General features: G+C 36.2%; 2 protein-coding genes and 1 long non-coding RNA gene across 5 annotated transcripts; all 3 read left to right on the top strand.

Annotated features, from left to right (window-relative positions):
* The first annotated feature begins 8,037 nt into the window (after positions 1 to 8,037).
* On the top strand, positions 8,038 to 11,850 carry LOC132103491 (uncharacterized). Its single transcript, XM_059508623.1, has 3 exons — positions 8,038 to 8,101; positions 10,697 to 10,891; positions 11,420 to 11,850. The coding sequence occupies exons 1-3, from the start codon at positions 8,038 to 8,040 to the stop codon at positions 11,848 to 11,850; spliced, it is 690 nt and encodes a 229-aa protein (XP_059364606.1).
* A 1,364-nt stretch (positions 11,851 to 13,214) lies between these two features.
* On the top strand, positions 13,215 to 14,835 carry LOC132102976 (uncharacterized). The gene is made up of 4 exons (XR_009423317.1): positions 13,215 to 13,501; positions 13,668 to 13,715; positions 13,795 to 13,847; positions 14,242 to 14,835. It is a non-coding gene; the product is annotated as an uncharacterized LOC132102976 (long non-coding RNA).
* Positions 14,836 to 17,393: 2,558 nt separating this feature from the next.
* Positions 17,394 to 21,457, top strand: LOC132102975 (uncharacterized). Of its 3 annotated transcripts, none has more exons than XM_059507739.1 (8): positions 17,394 to 17,664; positions 18,133 to 18,462; positions 18,557 to 18,877; positions 19,977 to 20,021; positions 20,138 to 20,311; positions 20,716 to 20,760; positions 20,862 to 20,918; positions 21,126 to 21,457. In XM_059507739.1, exons 1-8 carry the CDS (start codon positions 17,418 to 17,420, stop codon positions 21,191 to 21,193), a joined length of 1,287 nt encoding a protein of 428 aa, XP_059363722.1. In that variant the 5' UTR covers positions 17,394 to 17,417; the 3' UTR covers positions 21,194 to 21,457. The 3 variants fall into 3 exon arrangements, with proteins under 3 accessions (XP_059363722.1, XP_059363721.1, XP_059363723.1); XM_059507738.1 differs by having other exon boundaries at positions 20,713 to 20,760; XM_059507740.1 differs by lacking the exon at positions 19,977 to 20,021 and having other exon boundaries at positions 20,126 to 20,311; positions 20,713 to 20,760.
* Positions 21,458 to 22,806: the final 1,349 nt, after the last annotated feature.

Raw genomic sequence — 22,806 nt, 5'->3', positions numbered from 1 at the left:
GAAGATTCAGAGAATCAGCTTCTCGCACTTCTCTCCAAAACTATCTAGATGTTTGATAAAACTCTGTATGGCCAGGGCAGATGATGACGTTCATTTAAGTGCTCCAGCTGTCCATTATGATTATGACACAATCTTTTTTACATTTTAGCATCAGTGTCTGACTAAAGTTTTAGCAGTTTCCACTCTTTCCTGGATATTGGCTTTATGAAGTTCTTTGTGGTAGGATTATACATGCCCTCAATGTGAATATTAAAGTTTTCTGTCCCTTTATTGCAGTTGTTCTGTTTTGTTTAGACAGTCCTTCTTAGTGTTCAAAAGTCTTTGTCTGTCTTACTTTTCCTTTTTTTTTTTTTTTTTTTTTTTTTACAGATGTCTTTCCAAACTTTGTGTACATAGTTGTATTGGCAGTGTACTGGCTTTTGTCCTTAAACACTGTTCTGTCAAGCTATCCATTTCAACCACGGCTTTACTAAACACCGGTGAACACCACTTATACTCATACTTAGAATAGAGAAAAGGAAAAAAAAGATCCTTAAAACATTTTTTTTCACTGTATCCTCTGTAGCCTTTCACTAAAATTTATTCTAATTTTCTCAAATGAACCAGTTAAAAAGTAGAGTTACCAGTTACCTATAATAAAAAGCTAATGCTGTTTGTTACTGTAAGTGATGTGGTGGTTTCCACGTCTCGGTTTTTTCTCAGTGCTTTATGTCTCATTTTGATCTTCATTTCCTTTCAGTGGTGACACAGAGACGCTGTAAACGCGTTCATCAGTTGAACATAAACTGTTTTCAGACTGACAGCGTGTCTATTTCTTGCCTAACCACAACACACCTGCTGCAGTCTCTGACAGTAAAACTATGCAGAACCAACCAAGATAAAGTCATCCTGATGTCTCCAGACATCTCTCCAGCATCAGAGCACCAGAGATGGTCTGTGAGGAATAATGCTGGAAATGTTACACTTGATCTGAAAGACATCAGATCATCCGATGGTGGTTTTTATGACTGTCAGGTCTTCAAAGATCAGGACTGCCTTAATCCCCAGGAAGCCTGTTTTATAGCATGTTTGTTTCTCTGGTTTCAGAGTGTAAAATTTTGAACTCTGTCCATCCAACCCCAGGCTCTTCAGTGTTGCTGCCATGCTCTGAACATCCTCTACAAAACAGAACTGAACCAGTCACTTGGAAAGTTGTTAATGGTCACCAATTAACAGATATAACCCAGTAACATGCTCCATTCAAGCCCTCAAGCAGCACAGAGAAATCCCCGGACCCCCTGTACATGAGAGTGAGACAATTAAACAACGGATCTTTGAATATAAGGAATGCAGTACAAACTGATGAATTGTGGTATTGGTGCAGAGTGAATGAAAAAAAAACTTGCTATCAGATGAAGCTGGTGATGAAATGTGTGTTGGAATGCAATAGCCTATTTCTAACCATATAAAGTCTCAGTGCAGACTCACTGACAGACATTGATTAATTTGAATTTGAGTTCAGCTATGCTCTTAAAATGTGACCTGAGGTGATGGCTTAGTCAAAATGATTTTTTTTATTATTATGATGGTAATACAGTAAATATGGTGAAACATGTAAGTTAACCATGCTTAGGTAAAGGTTTAGATTAAAATTAAGTCATATTGTGGTGATTGTAGCCTATGGTTAGAGCAGTGAGTATAATATAAAGCAGCACTGAACACCAACGCACGACCAAAAAACTTTGAAAACCACTGAGTTATAATGTCTGTTTGGTTATAATATGAATGTGTGAATGTTTAAACAAGCTTGTAGAAAATTAATATTAATAAAAAATTCCACTAGCTGGAAAATATGAGTTAACATTTGTATTACTGTCTAAGTATATTTTAGGTACATTTAGTACTGTAAATTGTAAATGGTATTCTGACCCTTTTAAATTACATCATTTGCAATATTTTTTCCACACATCAATCTACACTCCATAACCTATAAAGTCAAAGTAAACCCAGATTTGTAAAAATGTGGGGGAAATGGTAATATCACATTGACAAGTATTCAGACTCTTCTGTATTATGCTCATGCTGTGAAAAAATCACTCTCACACCGTGTTCATCACATCATATGCACATCCTGGAAATCAATTTATAAATGAGTAAATCTCAACCTTTTGACTCAAAAGAGTGTTGATATGTGTAAATTAATTAACCACAATACATTTTTGATTCCAGATCTTTCAAGAACCACTGCTCCAAATAATGGCTAAAATTAAATTTATGTAGGGTAGGGTGTATTGGTTTGTTCCGGTGGGCGATATATGTCAAAAATGTCCTTTTTTTTTTATCATGATTGTTTGTCATGTTGGTTTTTCTATTTTGCAAGCTGTTTGAGCATCACAGCCAAACTAATATTCCTATAAAAAAGACAAAGCTTGTTACATTAAGGTAACAAAATATGAAAAAGTATGGATAATTAGGCCAGTGTGGGAGAATATTAAAATCTTTGTCATTATTTTATCTTTGTTATTAAAAAGAAATAGAACAACGATAGAAATAAACAGGTGTTTTATTTTCAGGTACAATAGTATAGCAGAAGCATTCAAAAAATGTAATGAACAAATTATAATAAAACACAACATACATTGATCCTATTAAAGCAAATGTTTTAAAGTTTTTCATTTAAGAGTATTGAGTGATTTTTCTCTTTGTGTTTGGTGTTTTATTAACATTAAAGGAATAATTCTCCCAAAAATTTAAATAGGTTAGTGTTTTGTTTTTTATATCTTCATGTACCCACACAAAAAGAGTTTTAAACCTGAATGAGTTTTCTTCTTCTGCTAAACATAAACACTTTAAAGAAGTTGGAAAACCAAACAGTTGCTGGTTCAATGACTTCCAGAGTATTTTTCCCCTACTATCAAATTCAGTGTGGACCAGCAACAAAAAAATCTTCTTTTGTGTGCAGCACAAGAAAAAAACATTAATATAGTAGGTGGCCATCCAAAACGTTGGTTCTACCGCCGCACATACCGCTGCCGCGGCATCTGTAAAGTGCATTTGCAGCTTTTGACAGCTGAGTGGTGCTTTAATCACAAGTTATCAAACAAGCGCATCAAAGCACATTTTCACAAATAGACGTCAGTTTTGCCTCGCTGATGTGTTACATTTGACAGCTTCAGTCAGGGAAAATGAAAGAAAAACACTATAGTTATAATATTTAATATGTTTACTATATTTAATATTCAATATTCACTGATGAAAGTTTGGTACTTGTGAAGTTATGTGCATTTCTTAGAACGAATTCAAGCAGGATAAATGTCAAGCTGTCCCTGAACCTGTTATATTTTCTCTAAGCTACATGGTATTAAACCATATTTTAGATTTGACACATTTAAAAGGTGTGCAGTATCATTTATATTATATGAATTATGTGTTATATTATTCAAAATAAATTGTGGTTTACTTTGCATCGGAGCATTAAAAGTGGTAGCCTATTTTAGTGAGCTAGGCTACATGAATTAATATGTAAAATGTCAATATTTTCATATATTAGGCCTATGTTTTAATTTATATTTTAAAATTCCTTTAATAAAACAACATGTATTTTTGTTATTCGTTACCTGACCTTTATTTTGACAGATAACTTCTTGGAAAAAAGACATTTGTCTGTACACTGATGAAGAAATTGTTGCATGTTTAGTAAAACGTGAGGCACTGTATAATTTCGCTCCCATTATTTAGATCTAATTAGCCTTAATCAAGAAACGAATGAGTTAAACCTGCACAATTTAGCTAAATCTTTGAAACTCTAAAGAATGGATGGATTAATAAAATGTCCTCACGATTAAACTCAAGTTAACTCGTTATAATCAACAAAATGCACACGATGTAAAAAAATAGCTTCATTAATTGATAACATAAGTGATTTTAATGTTAAATAGCCTAAATGAACTTGCGTTAACAATATAATTAGAACTAACAATATAATTAATACAATTCCTGTATAAAATGGGGCAGCAACCTTTATATCAAACATTTTTAAATCATCCACAGCTGAGCAATGCGGAGGCAGATCTGCGCCAGAGCGCGTGAAGAGAATGTGATGAACAAAGTCATTTTCAGATGCAATAAATTTTTTTTTATAAAAACCTGTATAGCCTAGATTAGGCCCAGATTCTGTTCCTAAGTATATAATAATTATAATTACTGTTAACACACAGTAACACATTTTATCAGATCAATCATATATTTTCGGTTGCTGCTTTTTTTATTTTATTTTTTAAACATGCTAATAAATTAAGTTTGTGAGAGTGAAAAAATATATAAGTCATGTATAAGTTGCATTTTAATGGATTAATCACCTATTTTCTTTTGCTGCATGTTTTTTTCAAAACACGCTAAAAAATAAATTAAGTTTGTGAGAGGAAAAAAACATAAGTTATGTATAAATTGCATTTTATTACATTTAAATAGTAACGGCTGGTCTAATAATGTTATAATGTACCAACAGGATATTTTTAGTTCCCTTCACTTTACAAAATAATCCTTTAAATTTATCAACAAAACAAGAATTAAAAAAAATAATTCTAATGGATAAATAAAACTGCAGTATATAATAATATAGGTTTAGCTATAAACAGAACAAAATAATAATAATAATAATAATAATAATAATTTAAAGCAAAACATAATGTAAGGACGTTAACGTCACGACGTTAGATGTCCGTCAACTCCACGATCGTGGCGATTTCCTTAAGGCTAAAGGAATTCCGAGCACTCACGTTAGCTCACAAGTCATCTGGAATCATCCTCATCTGAAACTGCCATGAATCCTCACACTGACGACTCGCCAACTAAACACACAATCCATCCGAGCAAGATAGACACTGTTCAGTCTCTATAATTAGTCCTTTCGCTGTATTCGTAAATGGAGGCTGGAATTAACACAACCAGAAATATTTTGTGGATAAATAATTCTTACCCATCTCTGTAGTATAAGTTTCTGTTCTCATTTCGACAACAACTTAACTACATAAACTATTGTTACACATTATAGCATTAGTTACACTATATATTTTGTGAAACAATATCACACCAGATGATCGCATGCTCTTCTCCCTAGTGCTCTCCCAATTCTTCCTTGTTCAACTTTGCCCTCAATTCATCCCGCCCCCTTCACCTTAATCTAGAGCGTAGATTGGACACCCAACGTGGACAAGTGAATACAATTGGATAAACAATAGAAATATAAAAATACAAAAATAAAAATAATATCAACTTAACATAGAACTTATCCAAAACCATATACATTTATAAAATGCACATAATATGTATATATATATATATATATATATATATATATATATATATATATATATATATATATATATATATATATATATATATATATATAAAACACTTTGTAAATTATTACACTGGGTTACAATTACATCCAGTTCGCAATCTGTCCCTTTGCGTCACCTGGTGGTATTTTCGCGAATGATTTTAACACGCGACTGACTTGCAGTCAGCAGCGGCAGTAATACCCATTTTTTTTGTCAGCCTACTGTATACTGTAGGTTTGGAACATGTGAGTAAAGAAACAATGAGTTTCTTTCATTTTAGACATAACTAACTGAGGCTATAAATAAACCTTGTGTGTTTTGACAGTATTAACACAAAACATAACTTAGTTCATTAATCGGGCACGGATTCAGAAATGACACAAAAGAAAATTTTACTTCAATAAAAAGGTTACGTATGTAACCATAGTTCCCTGAGTAGGGAACGAGACACTGCGTCCTCTAGGGGGTGCTTTGGGGAACACCTCGTCATGACCCGTGTCTGAAGCATACATTGAAAAAACACCAACTTGTTTGCCGGCGACAGCCTCCGACGTCACTACCGGCGCGACTATAAATAAGCACCGGGAGAGCATTTCATTATCTTCTTCGTCTAAAGCTTGCGTCCAAAGTATGGCAGGGAGCTAGAGGACGTAGTGTCCCGTTCCTTACTCAGGGAACTATGGTTACATACGTAACCTGAGACAGTTCCCTTTTGAGGGAACTTCGAACTGCGTCCTCTAGGGTGCGCTTTGGGGAACAGTATACCCATGCCGCCATGCTGAGGGGAGTTCAGGGCAGAATCATGGCGAGCACTAAGTACCAACTCTACCATTTCCATGGGAGTTGCCCCTGGGACGTTTAGACGGCTGTCTGTGACAGTACCCCTTACGGCCAAAAGGCCTAAGCTACATACCCAACTTAATTGTTAGGGCCTCGGCCCAGGGTAGAGCTGAAGGCTTGGAATCAGGAAAGATTCCTTTAAAGGGATACGGCTAAGAACCTAGCATTTCTACCAAGTCTTGCCTGTCACACAGGGGCTACCGCTAGCTTATGCATAAGCTTGCTGAAAGAGCTGTCTCGACAGTTCTCTAGTAGCAACACCCTGTTTAGATAGGTATCCAAGGATACATAGGTGGAGTGGTGCCCAAGATGAACGGGGCTTTTACCAACTCAAGAAAGGGCACGATGCAACCGCGCGAAGCCCTCACCATATAGGATTTTAAAAGAACGCAGAATACTAGCGTGCGAACTTACCACAGTGTGGATTTCAGAAAGTATGCAATGACTTCATGTGCACACTTACCATAACATGGATTTTCAAATACTGTTCTAAGGAGGGGCGCTCGTGACACTCTGATAGAGCAGCTCATAGATGGAATGTTGCATCTCAAAACAGTATGATTGAGAGTCATCAACTCGACCTATGGAAACAATACTGGAGCGCTCTGGGGAAAAAGCAGAGAACTCAGTCTCATATGAGAGGAGAACTCCGGGCTCAGAGTAGCACGCTCATAGGCGACCCTTTTTTGGAAAAAGGGGAGCGCTGCTAAATTACCACGAGAATCACCCAAATAGCCCCTCATGTTGAGGGAAGCGATGCTTGAGGTGTATAAACAAATACACACTGGCTGAATGGAGCCCAAGGAACCAAGGTCTAATCATCTCAAGAAAGGGAATGAAGCAGAGCACGTAACCCTTATCGTACAAGATTTCAGAAAGTTTGCAGAGTCTTGCGTGCAAACTTACCACTTGTGGATTTTTAGAAAGTGCGCAAAGTGTTCACGTGCACACTGACCACCATCTGGTTTTGAGAAAACACGTGCACACTGACCACCATGTGGTTTTGAGAAAGTACACAAAGCTTAGCGGAACATGAAGCTGGATGGCTGGTGCTGGCGAGTGTTTAGTAAACACTGTAACTGAGCACTGCAAAGGAAACTCACAGAGTTTATTAGTAGACACGTAACCACCAGCAATTAAATACACATAAGTATATATAGAGAGCGGGTTACATTTACTCACCCACCCTCCTGCGCTGAAGCCCCGCTCAAGGGGCGCCTCCTTTTAATCTGGACCATCAGTCAGGTGGTTGCTATGAACATAGAACCATAAAAACATTATAGGTCCAGCATAGGAGACTGTTATGCGAGAGGTTTCCACCTAACCTCGATCAGGTGGAGAGCTGGTGGTTACAGGGGAATTAGGAAGGGGAGGATAAAAGCAGAAATTAACCCTTTGAAGTCGATTAACGCATATACGCGTTATGAGGCTATTTTCTCCTGATAACCTCTTAGACTCCAGAGGGTTAAAAATCCCCAAAGGGAACTAGTAGTTACCTCGGTATCAATCCGATTCGGATGAGAACGCTGCCTCGTCTAGATCATACCCCTTAGGTTCTGCTTACCTCATCGTGACCCACGAATCCTCTAACCCCTGCCCGCAGGTGGGGGAGGAGCACGAGTTGCGACACTAGCTTTCTGTGCCCCTCTTTGATCCTCAGATCGAGACAGGCCAGGACTCCTATGGTGTGGACCTTTGTGAAACGAAGGATCTGAAAGCAGCAGAGCGCGCCTTTGTCTCCTTGAACTTCTCAAATCGCCGTCTCAACGGAAATAGCGAAAAGTTCAGAAGGCGAAACCTGAGCATCCAGCAGAAAGCATTTTCTTTCCTCCCGATGCCTGCCAGGTTCATCCACAGATGTCTCTCCACTGCCACCATGGCCGCCATAGTCCTGCCAATGGCGGAGGAGGCCTGCTTGGTAGCACGGAGAGAGATCCGCGGTGTGGCGCAACTCAGCTACCTGATCAGAAAAAGGCCCCTGCCTCTATCCAGGTCTCTTAGCAGATCAGTCTGATATGCTTGAAGCACCAGCATTGTGTTGTAATAAAGCCACAGCCTGACCTGCTACTGCGTATGCCTTGCCATTTAAGCGAGATGATTTTCTGAAGGGGCTTAGATGGCAAGGAGGGAGATTAAGAGAGGATGTTTCCCCTGCAGAAAGAAAAAAATTTCACAGATAAAAAAATCATGATAAATCATTTATAAAAATTTTAGCCCTTTCTACAGGGGGCATTCCCTCATAGCCGCTTTCGCACACCCCCTCGATGTTGGCAGATTACTTTCATGCCGAAACCGATGGATGCGAGAAGAAAACGGCATCTTTCATTTCTTTTTAATCTCTGTATGGAGATAATGCACAAATGAAAGGCTCACCTGAGCTGGAGGGCTATGGTCAAAAGGTAATTTTCGTTCAATAACCTCCAAAAGCTTTACATACACAGGGCAGGAGAATTGAAAAGGATCAGCCTCAGCTTCTTCACCATCCTCATTTTTTTTTTTTTATGAGCGCGAAAGGGAAAATCCCTCTTTAAATCCATTCAGACAGATCCACCTGTATTCTCACGAGCTCATTATCTTCCCCGCCTCAGCGCGGACAGGTCCTGAACCGCGGGAAGCAGATGGCTGCCTTTTTTTCCCTTTTCTTTCAGAAGAGAGACGAACGAGAGCGGAGCTTTTTCCATTGAAAAAACGCTCACAATGCATGCAGATTGCCTCCTCAAAGACATCGCGTGCGTGCTCAAACAAAACAGTCAGTGAAGATGAAGAAGATAATGACGTGCTCTCCCGGTGCTTATTTATAGTCGCGCCGGTAATGACGTCGGTGGCTGTCGCCGGCCAACAAGTTGGTGTTTTTTCAATGTATGCTTCAGACACGGGTCACGACGAGGTGTTCCCCAAAGCGCCCCCTAGAGGACGCAGTTCAAAGTTCCCTCGAAAGGGAAGTATTAGTCTTTGTAAGGGTTGTAATGTCCGCATGTTTTTGTTGAAGAAATTATACAGGCTAGCATTTCTATTGCAATAAGGTTGCCACAAATGAAAACTTAACTGGATATTTGAATTAAATGTTTGGTCAATATTAAACAAGGATTTGATCGTCCTGTAATGTTACAACAGCAGTTATCAGGCCTTTTAGCGCCCTTTGCAGGCATTTGTAGCCCGTATAATGTACATAAATTGTTTATTTTGTATAAGGCTACATGATGAATTTTAACAGTGTTTTACAATTATTATTAATTAACCAATAATTATTGACTCGTTGTTTTTATATAATGCATTTTATGGCATTTTAAAAGGTTGTTGTTCGCTTATGTCTGTTTTTATTACCACAAAAATATTATCTGAATACTTCATAAATTATTATTTGAAGCGATTTGAAGTATCAAAGCCATGGTTAATTTAGTTACCATTGTTACAATAACCAAGTTTTTTTTTTTTTTTTCGTAGTAAAGATATATGTTCATTTTTGGAAGGGAACATGGTAACTCAGAGAATATTAAGGCAGATGCGGCGGTGATATTATCACCATGTTATCAAAATCCAAAAAAGTTTAACAGGATTATAAAAGTACCTAAAAGTGATGCACGGGCCTCATTTCCGCGGCGCCAGAACTGCAGCTGATAGAACGTGCAGCACAATACAATGATATTTCTTCAAAATCAGATCGTGGAGACATTTTTATCGTCCACGATCAGAAGACTTCATGTCGCACATCCCTCCCCTCGGAAGAAATCGCGGACCGAGGGGCAGACCAGAAAACGAGGGCACTTTAGCGTCGGACCTCACGCTACGCCACTTTCACTGAGTCAAATAGATTTCAGACATGACTTTGTTATTCATTTAGACATCAGTTCTACCTTAGATGACCTTTTGTGGAAGAGCTTTAATGATCACTTTAGTTTGAGTGTAATTTTTTTTTTTTTTTTTAAGTAGATCATTTCAGAGTTGAAGCCATTTAGTAACTGAATTCAGAATAAAACTCACTTCCAATTTGAGACCATAATATTTTAATTTAAGTAATTAGGGATACATTGAAGAAATAAGAAACTTTCTTCTGTAAAGTGAATGTTAAGAGAGGGAAATTAAAATAGCAGTTTTGAACATCTTTCCAAAAATGTTAGTTTTTTTCAGAGAGTATTCATAATTTTTTTTTTTAAATTGTAAGCCGGGGGAAAAAACACAAACGGAAATGCCGTTCATAATCCAAAACATGCATACTTGTGTTCTTGTTTTACAGTTCTTAGAGATGAGAAATCAAGGTTTAGAAAAGAATAATATTTCATTCTCATTTTGTAAAGAACACATTCCCTACTTTGTCTCTTCAAAAACAACTGTGTGAAGGTGAAAGGTTTTGTGGCCTGTGCTCATATTGAGTTGTTTTACACTCAGAACTATCTATTTGATAGGGTGTTTTTAGTCTTCTAAATGCTTTTCCATCCTTTTCCATCTAACAGATAGCTTTTTAATACACCTGCTATCATAATCATATGATTTAAAAGTTGCAAATACAGATCACTGATATACTCATATGATCACAGAATTAGACCATATTTCCTACTTCCGCATTAAATTTGGAGTAACTGAAAACAGCTCTATGAAAGTGAAGTTATGTGGCTTGTGCTCATATAGTGTTGAGCTGTCCAGCAGTGAGCATCTGTATATGATGAAGAGTTTTCAGCTTTCTTGTTTCCAACTCCTCTATCTTCTAACAGCAGCATTACTAGAACGTAAAGGTAAGTGTCTTTTATATGAAGTCAAATTCATTTAACCAACAAACAAATAATAGATATGCATATGTACTGTGGCTGTTTAAATGTGGCATGGATGAAATATGGATACTGTATGATCAATGTCATTCATAAGTTACATAATTGTTACTTTTTGGGAAATTTCAGTTGACCTCAATTGTGTAAACAATTGTGCTAACAAATGTGTTCTGTTAGCTAGTGTATACAACTTAAATTTTAAAGAAGGTGTGTAACTAAGGACAATCTTTGTCTTGATTATTTGTGTGTGTGTGTTTGTGTGAGCAAAGATGAACCCAGACAACATATTTATATTAAAGTCCGTTTATGAATTTAATATTGTTTTACACTGGCATCCAAGAACCAAGAAGATAATTTGAGAAAATATTTATTTATTATTATTATTTTATTATTATTTATTTATTTTGTAAATCCTGTGGTGGTTTCCTGTTTTTCCATGTCCCACACTACCAATCCTTTCAGTATGTCTCATTTCTCTTTTTTATTCCATTTTAGGTGAAACAGAGAGACCCTGCAAGCAGGTTCATCAGTTAAACATAAGACATTTACTTAGTGACAACATGTCTATTTCTTGCCAAACAACAACCCACCCGCTGGATTCTCTGACAGTCAAACTACGCAGTATCAACCAAGATAAAGTCATCCTGATGTATCCAGACATCTCTCCAGCATCAGAGCCCCAGAGATGGTCTGTGAGGAAAGATGCTGGAAATGTTACACTTGATCTGAAAGACATCAGATCATCCGATGGTGGTCTTTATAACTGTCAGGTCTACAAGGATCAGGACTGCCTTCATACAACTCGATTTAACCTGAGTATTATAAGTGAGAATGCAGATGTTTTAAACAAGCTAATAACCATCATTAGAGAACCATATACATGTAAAATATGCCTACTTCTGTGTTTCTCTTGTTTCAGAGTGTAAAATTTTGAACTCTGTCCATCCAACCCCAGGCTCTTCAGTGTTGCTGCCATGCTCTGAACATCCTCTACAAAACAGAACTGAACCAGTCACTTGGAAAGTTGTTAATGGTCACCAATTAACAGATATATTAAAGTATCATGCTCAAAACAAGCCCTCAAGCAGCACAGAGAAATCCCCGGACCCCCTGTACATGAGAGCGAAACCACAAAACAATGGATCTTTGCTTATAATGAATGCAGTACAAACGGATGAACTGTGGTATCGGTGCAGAGTGAATGAAAAAACCTGCTATGAGACGAAGCTGGTGATGAAAGGTGTGTTTTCAATCCAATATTTTTAACCTTAATCTAGCAATCAAATGGGCAAGAATGCTATTGTCCCAAATATCATTTTGGCCACAAATCTGAATCACAATAAGAAAAAGAGGTTTATTGCCTGTTGACAGGAGCCTCCAGTCTTTATGACTGTCAGGTCTACAAGGATCAGGACTGCCTTCATACAACTCGATTTAACCTGAGTATTATAAGTGAGAGTGCAGATGTTTTAAACAAGATAATAACCATCATTAGAGAACCATATACATGTATAATATGCCTACTTCTGTGTTTCTCGTTTCAGAGTGTAAACGTTTGAATTCTGTCCATGCAGTGATAAACTCTTCAGTGTTGCTGCCATGCTCTGAACATCCTCTACAAAACAGAACTGAACCAGTCACTTGGAAAGTTGTTAATGGTCACCAATTAACAGATATATTGGAGTATCGCAATCCAAACAAGCCCTCAAGCAGCACAGAGAAACCCCCGGACCCCCTGTTCATGAGAGCGAAACCACAAAACAATGGATCTTTGCTTATAATGAATGCAGTACAAACGGATGAATTGTGGTATCGGTGCAGAGTGAATGAAAAAACCTGCTATGAGACGAAGTTGGTGATGAAAAGTGTGTTTTCAATCCAATATTTTTAACCCTAAAGTTTCAACTCTTTGACAGACATTGAGTAGACTGAAAGATTCAGTTAAAATATGCTAATAAATGTTAATGGTTGTGATGGGTTAGTCAAAGTATTTTTGGATTGTAGTGGTAATAAATATGATAAAAATCTAATGTAGGTAGGGGTTAGATTAAAATCATGTTGTGGTGATTATATCCTGTGGTTAAACTGTCTTTTTGTTAATATAGTAGATGTAAATGTCCAAAGGTTCACACAAGCAGGTTAATGTTTTATATCAGCTGGAAGATATGGGTTAACATTTGTATTACTGTTTAAATATGTACTGTATGAAATTATAGCTACATTTCGTAATTTAAAAGTTGTTTGTACAACGTATTTTGATTACAGATGATAAAACATTTTATTCAACACTTTCCACTACATTGTTATCCACAGGTACTGAATTTATTTGATTAAAAGAAAAACCCTAATCAGTCTGACTAATGTTCATTTAAGTATATCTTTTTTGTGTGATCACAGATGCTCCAACCACAGCTGCTGACAATACGACTGGCCAAACTGAAGCCAACAACAACGAGAGTGAAACTTATCTGACAGTAGTAGTGATGACCACAGCAGTGTCTCTGTGTGTCCTCATATCACTGACCATCTGTGTCATTCTTTATTTCCAAAAACAAAGTCACAAAACCAACAGTCAAAGTAAGTAACTGTTAATGTTTTAAGTTTTCTGAGTGTGTTGCTATAAGACATTCAATACATACAGCTCATATCATTGCATCCTGGTGATGAGACCCTCATGTTAGAATGAAAGTCACATTATGATAGCTGATCGGATAGTAAAGTACTTATTTTTTATATCTTTTAGTTGATTTGAACTGCCAGACTACCGTATATTATGCCAACATTTCAGGAGGTCAGTGATATTCATAGCAAGCCCTTGTGAAATAAGTGTATTTGATGACGTGTATTTAATAAAAGTCTTTTACTTGCAGGGTTTGATGGTCCATTCTGTTTTTTAGATGATTATAACAACTGAATCATGACTGTAAGTTAAGTCATTAATTCTATATCTGTCCTGAACTCCAAAAATTTTTTTTTTAAATAAGATATAAATAATAAATTCATATAATATAACTTGATAACATGGACACACACATATACTGTTTATGCAGCACACATATGCAAATATGCATGATATAATTCATTGGTCTCAAACTCAATTCCTGGAGGGCCACAGCTCTGCACAGTTTTGCTCCAACCCTAATCAAACACAACTGATCCAGCTAATCAAGGTCTTCAGGATTACTAGAAACTTCCAAGCAGGTGTGATTTGGAGCTGGTTGGAGCTAAACTCTGCAGAGCCGTGGCCCTCCAGGAATTGAGTTTGAGACCACTGATATAATTAATTATTATTATTATTTTACTTTATCTTCCAACAGTTGGTGTGAACAAACAGAAGCTCCTGCATGTAAAGCAGAGGACAGATATTTAATGTGCTTTTGTTGTTGTTGTTGTTGTTGTTGTTTTCTTTAAATAAGGAATGACTCTCAATCTGGGGAAAATTCTTTAATATGAAATTTCATGCTGCTTCTATCGCAAAAGTACACTTTTTAATTGAATGACGATTTATAGAACAGTTGATTGCTGTCAAAAGACAGAAACATAACTGTCAGGGTTATGTGTGTTTTTGCTCTCTGTGACCCAGTTTCTGTCTCCATTGATTGTGTTAATTTGATTCCAGGTGTGTCTCGTTCTTCCTCATTTACCTTGTGTTTAAAAGTCCTAGTCCTTTCAATCAGTGTTGGTCGGTTCTGAATGTCTTTCCATGTGTTCCTCGGTCTCCTACGGTCCCCTTGGATTGGACTATTGAATTATTTAAAAAAAATATTGAAGAACTCCTCGTTTCTTTCTCTCCGAGTGTATTGTGACAGTATCAGGCTTGTGATGCATTTTTATACAGGACACACTGTAAGAGACACATGACAACTCTTCTGTAGAATGACTCTTGGATTTTCTTCTTTTTTCTGCACATATTCTTTTATATAATGTTTGTATGGCAATAAACTATTGTGAAAAGACTTATATTTGTGTTCCAGCATATGACTTAAATTATTCCCGCTATTGTATTTTTTTAATGAGAATTAACACACCTTTTTCTGGAAAACATACAATGCAAAATATTGCTGCTTTGTTTATAATTTTCAACTCATTTGAACCCATTGATGCTTCTGATCATCCTGACAAATTATGGATCTAATTAACAAGTTTGCAAGAAAGAAACACATTTACAAGATTAATAAATGTAACGGGAGTGAGGCAGCACTGATCCTCTACAAATCATTACTGTTGCTCTGCAACATTTCACATTAAAACTCAGTATCTGAACTATCTCAGAACATAAGACAACTCCCAACACTTCAGGACATAAGGTTCAAGCACATAGCTTTAAGTGTTTTTGCAGAGAGAAGAGCTCGGTGGTGTCCTCTCAGCGACGGTTGGAGAGGAAACTAAAGGAGCTGAACATCACCCTGGATGAGGAGAGACAGCAGCACACAGAGCAGAGAGACCAGGTGAAGAATACACACGTTACATGTGCACATATAGAGCAGTGTGTGTGAGATGAGACCCGTGGAGTGTTTCTGTGTTTAATGCTGTGTGGTTCTTCAGCTGACTCTGCGTGTGAAGGCTCTTAAGAGGCAGGTGGATGAAGGAGAGGCAGAAGCAGAGCGGCTGGAGGGATTGAGGAGGAAGGCCATCAGAGAAATGGAGGAGATGCAGGAACAGAAAGAGGCGCTGCAGTCCAAAGTCACGGCAATAGAGAATGAGCTCAAGTATGTGTGTGTGACAGAGAGAGAGAGAGAGAGAGAGAGTATATAATTTTTCATATAAATATGTTTTTTAATAGAAAGCAGTTATATCTGGTTTGCTATTTTGATGTGCTTGGTGAAGTATTCAGAATATGATCTACAGTATGTGTGCATGTATGAAGTCTATTACTGTATAATGTAGTGCTCACTGAAGCCAGCAGAGGGCAGTGTGTGTTTCTTAAAATACTGGGGAGTCCAGACTGCTCACATTTCTAATTTCTTATGGTCTTTACCTTTCCATACCTCACTCACAAATACTCTTCCCTCAGATGTTGTGAAAAATTACTCTCACACCCTGTTCATCACATCATATGCACATCCTGGAAATCACAGAATCTCTTTATAAATTAGTAAATCTCAACCTTTTGACTCAAAAGTGTTGATATGTGTAAATTAATTAACCACAATACATTTTTGATTCCAGATCTTTCAAGAACCACTGCTCCAAATAATGGCAAAAAAATATATTAAAACAATTAAAAAATATCTAAATAGTAATAATAATAATAATAACTGTACTGTATGTTTAATATATTTTAATATAGATTTATTTATATTCTCTGATGATGATGATGGGTGATCATTCCAGCATAACCTCCATCAGCCAGTTCCTGCTGAAGACTGAGAGAGGAATCTGTGGAATGGGGTGTGAATGAGAGCTGCCCATTGATAAAAGGAAAAGAAAGTCTGCTTCATTTTTGGACACACAGTAACTTCAGTCTGGCTGTAAAATTGATAATAGAGAGTGAAGGCTTTTGTTTCTCTCTCTTCTGCATTAACTGCTTCTCCACCATAATTACTGTATAAACTAGATGTGCAATCTCAGGTTAAATTATTTTCTGTCCATAAAACAGGAAAATGGCTTTTCACTCTTTGAGACACCAAACATTTTCACTGTCACGGAGTCAAATAGATTTCAGACATAACTTTATTATTCATACATCAGTTCCACCTCAGATGGTCTTTTGTGAAAGAGGTTTAAAGATCTCTTTTTTGAGTGTAAAAAAAATAAATCATTTTTAAAGTAGATCAGTTCAGAGTTGAAGCCATTTAGGAACTGAATTGAGAATATAACTCTCAATTCCTCTTAAATTAGCAATTAAGACAATTTGAGACCATAATATTTTAATTTAACTTAAGTAATTAGGGTGAATAAAGTGAATGAATATAGATAGAGGGTACTATGGAAGTTTCCAATGACTGATCATGAGCACTGATGACTTCATTAGATGAATGTTAAGAGAGGGAAATGAAAATTGCAGTTTTGTACATTTTTCCAAAAATGTCATTTTTTTAGAGAGTTTTTTTTTATAATTTTTTTTTTTACAGTGTAACATAGCAAAAGTAACACAAAGGGAAATGCCTTTAACAATCTAAAACCTGCATCCTACTTGTGTTCCTGTTTTACAGTTCTTAGAGATGAAAAATCAAGGTAATCAAAGTAATCAAAGGAATAATACTTCATTTAACTCATATAGCTAATTGTTTTAATTATTTAAAATGTGTGCAAAATTGCTCGTCTCTAACATTTTGCACAGAACACATTTCCTACTTTGGCTCTTCAAAAACAACTGTGTGAAGGTAAAAGGTTTTGTGGCCTGTGCTCATATTGAGTTGTTTTGCAGTGAGCTACACTCGAAACTATCTAATGATGGGGTTTTTTCGTCTTCAAACTGCATTTCTATACTTTTACATCTAACGGCAGCTTTCTAATACATCTGCTATTATAAGATTTAAAAGTTGCAAATATGACAGCTGAAAACTCCCCATCGCTCACTGAAGGCCTCTATATGAACACAGAAATAGACCATATTTCCTACTTCCGCATTAAATTTGGAGTAACTGAAAACAGCTCTATGAAAGTGAAGTTATGTGGCTTGTGCTCATATAGTGTTGAGCTGTCCAGCAGTGAGCATCTGTATATGATGAAGAGTTTTCAGCTTTCTTGTTTCCAACTCCTGTATCTTCTAACAGCAGCATTACTAGAACGTAAAGGTAAGTGTCTTTTATATGAAGTCAAATTCATTTAACTAGCATTCAAACAAGAGGTATGCATATAGACATGGATGTGATGTGAATATGATCAATGTCATTCAAAGTTACGTAATTGTTACTTTTTTGTAAATTTCGGTTGATCACAATTCTTGTTAACAGATGTGCTAACAAATGTGTTCTGTTAGCTAGTGTATACAACTTGAATTTTTAAGCAATAAAGTATGTCACTAAGGACAGTCTTTGTTTTAATTGTGTGTATTTGTGTGTTTGTGTGCAACGATTAACTCAGACAATGTGTTTATCTAAAATTGATATTAAAGTCATTTTATGAATTTAATATTGGTATACACCGACAATCAAGAGGATCGTTTCTTATTCTTTATTTATTGTAAACCCTTTTGTGCTTCCTGTCTTTCTATTTCCCAGTTCTCTCAATATGTCTCATTTCTCTTTTTTATTCCCTTTTAGGTGAAACAGAGAGACCCTGCAAGCAGGTTCATCAGTTAAACATAAGATATTTACTTAGTGACAACATGTCTATTTCTTGCCAAACAACAACCCACCCGCTGGATTCTCTGACAGTCAAACTACGCAGTATCAACCAAGATAAAGTCATCCTGATGTCTCCAGACATCTCTCCAGCATCAGAGCCCCAGAGATGGTCTGTGAGGAAAGATGCTGGAAATGTTACACTTGATCTGAAAGACATCAGATCATCCGATGGTGGTCTTTATGACTGTCAGGTCTACAAGGATCAGGACTGCCTTCATACAACTCGATTTAACCTGAGTATTATAAGTGAGAATGCAGATGTTTTAAACAAGTTAATAACCATCATTGGAGAACCATATACATGTATAATATGCCTACTTCTGTGTTTCTCTTGTTTCAGAGTGTAAAATTTTGAACTCTGTCCATCCAACCCCAGGCTCTTCAGTGTTGCTGCCATGCTCTGAACATCCTCTACAAAACAGAACTGAACCAGTCACTTGGAAAGTTGTTAATGGTCACCAATTAACAGATATATTAAAGTATCATGCTCCAAACAAGCCCTCAAGCAGCACAGAGAAATCCCCGGACCCCCTGTACATGAGAGCGAAACCACAAAACAATGGATCTTTGCTTATAATGAATGCAGTACAAACGGATGAATTGTGGTATCAGTGCAGAGTGAATGAAAAAACCTGCTATGAGACGAAGCTGGTGATGAAAGGTGTGTTTTCAATCCAATATTTTTAACCCTAATCTAGCAATCAAATGGGCAAGAATGCTATTGTCCCAAATATCATTTGGCCACAAATCTGAATCACAATCAGAAAAGAGGTTTATTGCCTGTTGACAGGAGCCTCCAGTGCCGAACAATATACAGACATCATAAAATGTAAGGTAATAAAATTAAATATACCACTAGTAAAGAGAACAGACATCAACAATACTAATTGTAACAGCTAATAATAATAGCTGTGGTAACATTATGTTACCTACAACATGATTGTGCTTTTGCTTTTGACAGATCAAAAACAAGTTAATTTATATTTTAACAACTTACATTTTGGCCACAAAATTGCCAGGTGGTCTAATTTTGCACCATCAACAAAAATAGTTCCAAACAAAGCCAAACCAGAATGAATTGTTGTGTCTTTGAGTAAGGCAGAAGTTTTATTTGGTTCCAGAATGAATCAGTGTGGTTCAAAGGGGTGGTTGATTGCGATTTCACTTTTTTAACATTAGTTAGTGTGTAATGTTGCTGTTTGAGCATAAACAATATCTGCAAAGTTGCAGCGCTGAAAGTTCAGTGCAAAAGAGGAGATGTATTTTAAAATTCTGGCAGTTAAATGCCTACAAAAAGGGTTGGTATAGGACTACCACAAGTTACTTCACAGGTTTGTTACATCACAAACCCAGATAAACCCTGCCCCTGAAAACGAAGGGGCCGAGGCCATGTTGTGCTGCTTTAGAGAAGAGGAAGAGAAAACTAGGGGTGGATTTAAAAATCTGTGCTTATATGAATCGTGATTCTGTCTTCAAATGATTCTAATGGATTCACAAGTTTCAAAATCATATGTTCTAAAAGAGCAGTTCTCAATCCTATTCGTCTTGTTGCCCTGCTTTGCACATGCTGTGCAACTCTCTCTCTCTCTCTCTTATTCACATCATCAGCTCAGTGAATACACTCATTTTCAGATAGCTATGAGTTGCGTTATACAGAGGTTCGTGTGGTTGCCTTACTGTATTACAGCTTTAATCAAGCTTTCATAAATGTGTTTGTTACAACACCGTAGATCTAACTCTAATTTTTATTTACATTTTAGTTATAGCTCACGATACATCTCGTTCCACAACACTGGCAACCATAGGTAAGACAAGTACCTGCTGTATATAATGTATGTGCATGTGTCTGATCAAAACAACCTAAACAAATGGATACATTTTTAATATGCTTTTCTTTAATTGATCACAGCTGTTGTTCCAGCCTCTCCTGACAGTCTTGCTGGCCTGACTGAAAGCAACAATGGGAGTGAAACAGTGACAACAAATCTGACAGTAGTAGTGATGACCACAGTAGTGTCTCTGTGTGTCCTCATATCACTGACTGTCTGTGCCATTCTTTATTTCAAAAAACAAAGGCGCAAAACCAACAGTCAAAGTAAGTCCAAAACTGTAGCCCTGAAAAGTTTGGGTCGTCACTGTCAGAGCAATGGCTTATTAGAAACAAGAGAGGAAGTGATGACTGCTATGTTATCAGAACATAGTTTGTATGTCTATGTTGTACTTCCTGTTATATATTTATTCTTGACTGAACAGTTACTCAAATGGAAACCGGAATCAGCTAAATTGCCGGCCCTCTGTCATTTGCTCATTTTGCAGATGTTTTCCTTCAAATGAGTAAAGTTAAGAGTAGATACTTCTGCAATTGTAAGATGTGATATTAATATGTCAGTAAGGGAAAATTTAATTCTAAATTTATTAAGGATTCATGTTAGAAAGAAACATATTTAAACAATGTAACTTTTCTGCATGATGGTAAAGTCTTCTTATGTTTTATAGCAGAGTTAAACAGTCTTTTCTCTGTATATTACTCCCATGTTGCAGAAGGTAAGTGGCATTCATGTTAAATGTTAAGATGTAAAATAAATAAATAAACTAAAATAATGGCAATGATGTAACTGATTACAGTTTTTTTTTTTTTTGGACAGGGTTTGATGTCCCGGTTTATTCTTTAGTTGAACGAAATGCAGGAACAATGACCACCTGTAAGTTACTGCACATGCTTTATAAGTTATACACATGCTACACTGAAAATGTAACGTTTGAATTGATGAAATTACGTTAAAGTTTGTTTAAACAATACAGAATTTGCAAATGTAAACATGATTCAAACAATACATTAACTGATCTCATTACTCTTTAATAACGCCAGGTGGTGTCAAAATTAATTTTTGAACTTTATCTCCCAACAGTTGGTGCTGAACAATCAGAAGCTCCGGCATATAAACCAGATGAAATGTATGAAAAGTTCCCATTTTGAAGTGAATAGTGGCATTTTTTATGTTTTTTGACATCAAAGTCTTTGAGTAATCACTAATTATATGGCATTTGTCACAAATTATAATAAAGGGTAACGTATTTTATACACAAATAGTTCTGGGTGGCACTCTCTTAGGCTCCTTGTAATGCAGTTTTCATGTATAACTATGTTATCATGAGCTTTGAAATATTTTTTTTTTCAAACTCAACATAAAAACAGTCAAAACAACTGTAAGCCTTTTAACATGTTCATGGATTTTCCTTGTTCCTAAGAACATTGGTAAGATTTCCTCATAATCGTACAAGTAAAAACATATTTTGGTGTGCTACCAGGAAAACAGATTATAGCCTAACTTATATACAGCATACAGGAGCACTCCATTAAATGTTTAACCTTTATGAGCTTTACAAAGAGGAGTCAAAATCCACACCCTATAGACACACACAGAGTATAGTATCACTCATTCGTGCCAATCTGTGGAAAAGTATTGCTTTATATCAACTGTCGCACTATTGCTATTTACACATCACTGAAACTTTCTTTCAAAGGGAAGTCAGGTTTGTCAGAGTGTAATGGCTCGAATTTTCATGAATGACTTTGTATTACTTTGATTTTTTTTTATTTACTTATAACAACAAATTAAACAGTCTAAATGTAGATACAATTTGATGCCATCTGAAGACATTGCTGCATTTAGATACTACTGCCAATAAACAGATCTGTTTCTTTTATATTACTCCAAAAGCCATGGGTTTCTTTTTCAAATATAAATGCATCAAGCGATGTAAGCAAGTAGACAGCTTTTACAGTTCAGTTTGACATTACTACAAGTCTTGAGCTCGAAGGTTTTGAAGCTACTGTACATGGTGCTTATAATTTGATGCTGATATATCTGTAAATATCTACTAAGTTATCAGTTTACTACAAAGTCAGGATAACATTGATGCCATTTTAAAATCATCCTCTATAAAAACAAGTGATTAAGCATGTCCTTGAAACCTTTACCCCTTGAAGGAATGACAAAGTGACAAAGTTTTATTGATTTATAGAATAGGTCATTGTAGTTAAAAGAGAAAACCTGATAACCGGGGCGTGATACATTGTTATACACACATTCATATGAGAGACACAAATGGCAACTGTTTTGTATAGAATGACACCTGGATTTTCTTTTATTTACTAGGCTAATGTTTAACCTTTTTTTTTTTTTTTTTTTGCAATATAGAATTTAACATAATTTTTTATGCAATTTAACAACTAAACATGCTAGAAGAATGCGACATGTAAAGATAGGGATATAAAAACGGAAACATTTTTTTTTTTTTTGTAGTTCATTGTCATCTGATCTTCCAGCTAAATTTATTCCCTCTATAGCGTATCTATGACTCTCCTTTAAAATTAAAAACTCAAGCTCTCTTTTAGTTTTATTCCAGTTGTGTCTGGTCTGGATAACCAACTTGTTAAATATGTAAGTTCAGTGTTCATCCAATAATTACAGTGTGAAACATCAAATTATAAGACTCTGAGATGGGACTGGGACTCACAAAGGAGTCTGGTTACCTCACTTGAGTCAGATTTGTTCTCTCTATTTCATTATAATTTTTTTAGCTATG

This window comes from Carassius carassius, chromosome 24 (assembly GCF_963082965.1).
Source record: "Carassius carassius chromosome 24, fCarCar2.1, whole genome shotgun sequence".
NCBI classification, from domain to species: Eukaryota; Metazoa; Chordata; class Actinopteri; order Cypriniformes; family Cyprinidae; genus Carassius; species Carassius carassius.
This window is presented reverse-complemented; position numbering and strand designations above follow the sequence as displayed.